General features: G+C 32.5%; 1 protein-coding gene across 1 annotated transcript; it reads right to left on the reverse strand.

Annotated features, from left to right (window-relative positions):
* Window positions 1–466: 466 nt before the first annotated feature.
* Window positions 467–4,809, reverse strand: LOC143621042 (uncharacterized). Its single transcript, XM_077092577.1, has 7 exons — window positions 4,699–4,809; window positions 2,731–3,049; window positions 2,566–2,659; window positions 2,357–2,478; window positions 1,550–1,648; window positions 1,290–1,391; window positions 467–678 (listed from the first exon to the last, which is right to left on the reverse strand). The coding sequence occupies exons 2-7, from the start codon at window positions 3,046–3,048 to the stop codon at window positions 628–630; spliced, it is 786 nt and encodes a 261-aa protein (XP_076948692.1). The 5' UTR covers window position 3,049; window positions 4,699–4,809; the 3' UTR covers window positions 467–627.
* Between the last annotated feature and the right edge of the window lie 1,624 nt (window positions 4,810–6,433).

Here is a 6,433-nt window from a genome sequence, read left to right on the forward strand (position 1 = left end):
TTAAATTCTTTATGATACGTATTTTAATTGAATATAATGTATCTCAAAATAAAGTTCTAGTAGAGAAATTTTAATTTTATATTTTTTATTTATATAATTACATTTATAAAAAATAAAACTAAACAAATAATTTGAGCCAATGAATTGAACCAAGCTTACTTTCGTTCGTGCTTGGCTCGTTTACATACTGAATCGAACCGATCGGCTTGTTCACAAACTGAGCTGAAATCGAATGATCATTTTCTGTATTTTCCAATCGAACGCCAAGTAGTTTGGACAGCCGATCGGCTTGTCCACAAACTGAGCTTAATTTCTTAATTATTTTATCAAATGAATCCTGGTCATATACTCATATGTCATTAGTCTTTTGTATCAATGACACCATTCAATGAGTACTTTTAGCAATGAAATGAGAAATTAAGATTCTTAATAAAAGTAGCCAATGCAATAAAGTATAAACCCTTCTGCAAACTGGGATTTTGTAAATATTTTATACATCAATTTCAAGTCAAAATTGAAATGAATATGGCTTCTAATGAAAATCATGAATAATTCAAGAATGATATAAAACAATACAATTTCTAGTTTTTAAAAATCAGAGAATAGCAAAGTTGATATCCTTTATCCTTAGCCACTTTCACTGGTAGCTGGAGCCTTCTCTAGTATTCTCTCTATTTTCTGTTAAATCCAGTATCAAAACAAAGAAAATGATTTACAATAACAATAACAATAACAATAACAATAACAATAACAATAGCAATAGCAATAGCAATAGCAATAGCAATAGCAATAGCAATAGCAATAACAATAACAATAATAATAATACCAAGTTTAAAATCAATCAAATACAATTAAAATTTTCATGATAAAAGTTATTAACAAAGTTTATCTGCAGTTTATCCCTACACATGAAAATTTTCATGTTTTGACTAGTGAACCATCATATTTGACTTAAAACCATTAAGATTTCAAGCAATTAATTCACCAAAACTGTTTTTTTAATTTTAATTATCTGATAGCTTAAATTTCCATAATTTTCGTCAACTTGGCACGCAACATTCTCGAGATATGATATGAGCACTAGAAGGATGTAGTGGATCAACACTCGAGAAGAAGACCGCAATGTGACAGGACTTACGAGACTGTCAAAATATTGCCAACTAAGATTAATAGGCTATCTCAGGTCTCATTTTTACTAATGCAAAAATTCGTATTATTCGACTGGCATAATTTATTATTGTGTTCATGTTTTTAACCCTTGTTGTTTTTTTATGTATATTCATACATACCTTAACAGATTGGCGGACTTCGTCCATTTTGTTTATTAGCACCTCTGTATGATTCAACACTCTTCGTTCTCCTAATGCAGGAGTCCTAGGTGAATTCACCGCCTGCAATTCAAACATTTTATGACATATAAAAATCTTATTGTCGTTTAAAAGTTCATTATTTCAAAGTTCAAACTACTCTTATTAATGATTTTGTGCATAAACTAATGAAGCTAAAAACTTTATTTATCAAATAAGTAGTAGTTATGAGACTAAATTACCTTCCAGTTTCTTGATGATTTGAAAAGATTTCCGTCTGTAAAAGATCTCATGTGAGCTGGATTTTCTTGTATAGCCCTTGAAGCTTCTTTCACTATCACCTAAAAATTTTAAAAATGACATTAATTGTAGGGGTGCAAACTAGCTGAGCCACTCGCGAGCTACTTGAGCTCGGATCAATAAAAAAGTTCGAAACGAGCCAAGCTTTTTCGAGCTAGAGCCGAGCCACTCGCGGGCTACTTGAGCTAGGATCAATAAAAAAGTTTGAAACGAGCCAAGCTTTTTCGAGCTAGAGCCGAGCCCTAGCCTGAAATAAAGCTCGTTTAGTTACCGAGCTCAAGCTCGAGCATTTTGTATATTAAATTTTACCATTTTCTACTTCTATGTATTAATTTCATACTGCAGAGTCGATCTCGAGCCGAGCTTTGGTTGGTTTAAGATGCTACACAAGCTCGAGCCAAGCTTAAGCTCGTTTAAGTGTTTCTTCAAAATATATAAAAAAACTAAAAATGTATAAAAATTAATTATTTAATAACAAACGAGCCGAAAGCGATCCGAACCCGAGTTTGAAAAAACAGCTCACGAGCTGAGCTCGAACTTTATTTAAAGAGCTCGAAACGAGCCGAGCTTGAGCCTAGTCGGGCTTGGATCGGCTAGAACAAGGTAATAGCCAAAAGGGATTACTAAATAACTTAATAAAACTGATATGACTGCTATAGATGGTCGAAGACTAAATAAACGCAAATAAATTGTACAAGGTCAAAGGTCTTGACTTATTGGAGTCAAACATACAAATTAAAAGTATTTACCTTCCTTAAAAGTTGAGGATTAGAAACACCTTGAATTTGTAATTCATCAACGTAAGAAGCTTTTCCTTGCGCTACAGTTTCAAGTCGAAAAGTATGGAGTCCAAACATCGCTTGCAAACAACCTAACAAAAATCAATTTCATAAATCATAAAAACATAAACCAATTTTAAAAACATAAACGAACAAAAAAATAGTTTTGAAAACGATACCTTGTTTAATAATAATATCAATTGCTAGAGCAAGAGGTATACGCCTTTCAACGTTTACAATCCCACAAAAGGGTATATAAGACGGTCTGGACACCTTCAAAACTAAATCACAATTAACATATATGATATATCCATTATACACACATTAAAATCTGAAACTTGTACCTTGTAAACCACTTCAGAAGGAGTAACATAAAGTTCTCGTGAACATAAATCTTTTGACAGCACGTAGCGTCTCATGGGAAGATACAGTAACATGATTACACCAACTCCCCAAGCTAAAACCAGCAATAACGATATTGAAAGCCATATAATAGTGTCGTACGTTAAAATACTTGAAGTGTTTTCTTCAAAAGAGGCGGTATATAGTATCTGCCCCGATACCTCATCCTCGTCAGCTTCCAGCTCAGACACGGGGTCAGAAAGGAGTAGCTCCTTTGACGACCGCAGTCTTTGCATCGAGTCCATATGTCCCAAAAACATCCTTCAATCCAAAACAACCAAACATTCATATCTTTACATAGATATATAGACATAGAACTATATTTGTATTTTTATCTATGTTACTCAAAGTCTGATAATTAAGATCTATGATCAATTATTCACAAATATCCATGGCTTTTTTGTGAATCTATATCATAGCTCATCAAATATATTTTGTTACTTGCTTTATTTGTTCTAGTGGGACAGATATATAACGAAAAATCATGAGTTATATTAAGAACTTAAGGACCCTAAACGTTTTTCGAATTTAGTGACAAAATGTCGCTACATCTCTTCCTACACCAATCCGATATACTAGCCCAAATTCTTCTTTGTGTAAACGAGCCGAGCCCGAGGTCAACTAGGCTCATTTTGACTTACAAGAGCTTGATCTTGGCTCGTTCCGAGCTCTTTTTTCTAAAGCTCGGTCTCGGCTCGTTTCAAGCTCTCTTTTTTAATGTTAGAGGCTTAGAGCTCGGTTCGTGAGTTATGTTTTAAAGCTCAGGCTAGGCTCGTTTATTATTCATTAATTAATTTATATACGTTTTTAATTATTTTTATATATTTTTAGAAGAACCTTAAACGAACCCATGCTCGGCTTGAGTTCGGCTTGATTTGACTCAAGAGAGCTCGAGCTCAGCTTGTTTTCGAGTTCCTTTCCTGAAGCTCGATCTCGGCTCGTGAGTCGTTTTCTCAAGCTTAGGCTCAACTCATTATTATTTATTAAATATCTTTACATACGTTCTTTATTATTTTTATATATTTTGAGACGAACCTTAAACAAGCCTAACCTTAGGTAGAGCTCGTTTTTCGGATTTACTGATAAAATGTCACTGTATCGATTCTTAAACCGATCCGATATATTAGCCCAAATTCTTCTTTGTGCAAACGAGCCGAGTTGACTAACAAGAGTTCGATTTCGGTTCGTTCCGAGCTCTTTTTTCTAAAGCTCGAGCTCGGCTCGTGAGTCTTTTTTTTTTAACTCAAGCTCGGCTCGTTCATTTATTAATTAATTTATATACGCTTGTAATTATTTTTACATATTTTCAGAATAACCTTCAACGAGCCTCCTATGCCCAGCTCGAGTTTGGCTCGTTTTGACTTACGAGAGCTCGAGCTCAGCTCGTTTCGAGATCATTTCTAAAGCTCAAGCTCATGAGTCGTTTTCATGCTCAGCTCGTTTATTATTTATTAACAATTAATTTATACATGTTTTTAATTAGTTTTATATATTTTCAGAAGAACCTTAAACAAGCCTAAACTAAACTTGAGCTCGTTTAGTACCTTAATCGAGCGAAAGCTAGCTGTGCAGCTTGAATTTAATACATAGATTGTCCAAAAGAGTAAACATAAAAACACAAGAAGCTCGTTAAGGCTCGACGAGCTTCCGAACTAAACAAGCTTTTATTTGAGGCTCGGACTCGAATCAGGCTCGAGAAAAACGCAGCTCGAGTAGCTCTGGTTTCAAATTATTAAAACCTAAACTACGTCTATTTAACAACATCACTCTGTTCGTAATTCGAATCTATAAATATTAAATAACAACTCATGGACATAAGAGTATCTAATTTCCGAATAAATTAAAATGATACCGTGAGAATAATAATAATAATAATAATAATAATAATAATAATAATAATTATTAGTTACCTGGAAAATATTGGGGATTATTGATAGTTGGAGATGAAAGCTATGGACCATGGACAAAGGTTTTGATTGATTATTATTTGAATCAACAAATGAATGAGTGATTATTATTATATGTGGTAGTTTTTTTGGCTTTAATTTGTAACAGCATTTTGGATTCGATGGCAACGGGTAACCCACCCAGACCCGGTCGGTAAAACCCAGTTTCCCATATCCAAAACGTGAATTAAATTCCACTTTTCATTAATTTATTGTAAAAGTGTGCGTGGCGCGGTTTGATGCGGTTTTCGGCTAAAACACAAACTTTGGTTTTTTGAGTGTTTAAAACCGTTTGGCTTCGGTTTTTTCGGTTTTCGTTTTGGTTTTAGTTCGGTTTTGGTTTTTTCTGTTTTTATCATTTGAGCTTGAAAATTTTTGGCCGAAAACAAAAGTTGTCAAAAATTAATGAATTTATGTATAAATAATTTTATTAATTGTAAAATAATAGACTATGATACATTTGATCAAAAATATTTGAGTTACTTATTTATTAAATTCTTATAAATTACTTAATATAAAATATAAAAAATAAAAATTCATAAATTCCGTCTGATTCTTTTTTTTTGGTTTTTATTAAATGCAAAACCAAAACCGAACCATTAGTTCGGCTTTTACAAAAATTTAAAACCAAACCGTCAGTTTTTGTTCTGGTTCGGTTTTTTCGGTTAGGACTTTTCGGTTTTTTTTGTTCCGGATTGGTTTTTTCAGTTTCTTGCACACCCCTAATTTACCGTCTGTGTCTCACCAATAATACAACACGTGTCCAAAAAATATTTAAAAACTTAAAACATGTTTTTTAAATACTTAAATACTTAATTTTAACACATATAAAAACATAACTTAAAAATATGTAAAAACTTAAAAATATTTAGCTTACTTTTTAAGAAAAAAATTACAGCTTATACTTATTTACACTTAAATCTTTTAGAAAAAGCATTTAACATTTAAATATATCAAGGATTAAGGGAATAATAATTTGGAAGCATAGTGGGTGTTATATGTAAGTTAAGTTTCTTGTATAAAAGTATAAAAGCCACTCGACTGACCCCTTTGTAAAGGTTTTGGGTCACGTTGGTGCAAGGAATATGAGTCAAAATATCATGTTAACAAAAACAAAAGAAGTATTCAAAAATTATTTTTGTAAAAAAAAAACAATCAGAAAAGTAATTTAGTGATTCCTCTTAAAATACGTATCTTTTAACTAGTTTTTGGAGCTTTTTCTTAAAAGTTTGGGTTTAAACATGCAACTTTTAGCACTCATTGTGTCTTTGGACTTGTGGAGGGGCTTTCGTTACCGTCACATCACTTTCACATATGTGGAAGCAAATTAACTAACTAAGCTCTCAAATAAGTATAATGGTATTAATCAAACAAAATTAAAATGGAAAAAAAAGGAAAAGAAAATTAATATGTTACTGATTGGTTTGCAAGCGGCCTCACCTCCAATCTGTCTAGCACTAGTCATTGCCTTGGCGTTCCACCCCATTGGCTCCCTTTTGGCTTGTGTGTAATGGTATTCATCAAGTTAAAGGATGATGTGGTATGATGGTGGCGTCAATACATGGTATTACACTCTTGCCTACGTTAATTATTGTGTACATGTCAAACTTTTTTTTATATAGATTAGTTTATACGATTTAGACGGTTTGATGATTATCTTTTATCTTTTAGTTGCATTTTAATTTGACCAATTTCAAAT

The sequence above is a fragment of the Bidens hawaiensis genome, unplaced genomic scaffold (assembly GCF_021521415.1).
Source record: "Bidens hawaiensis isolate Kalapana, Puna unplaced genomic scaffold, B.hawaiensis_p1.1 tig00002772_1, whole genome shotgun sequence".
NCBI lineage: Eukaryota > Viridiplantae > Streptophyta > Magnoliopsida > Asterales > Asteraceae > Bidens > Bidens hawaiensis.

Coding starts and splice junctions, on each gene's coding strand:
- LOC143621042 (XM_077092577.1), bottom strand. CDS start 3,048: ATGTTTTTGGGACATATGGACTCGATGCAAAGACTGCGGTCGTCAAAG. Junction 2,660..2,730: donor CTTCTGAAGTGGTTTACAAG/GTACAAGTTTCA, acceptor TTAGTTTTGAAG/GTGTCCAGACCGTCTTATAT. Junction 679..1,289: donor AAGTCCGCCAATCTGTTAAG/GTATGTATGAAT, acceptor TGGATTTAACAG/AAAATAGAGAGAATACTAGA.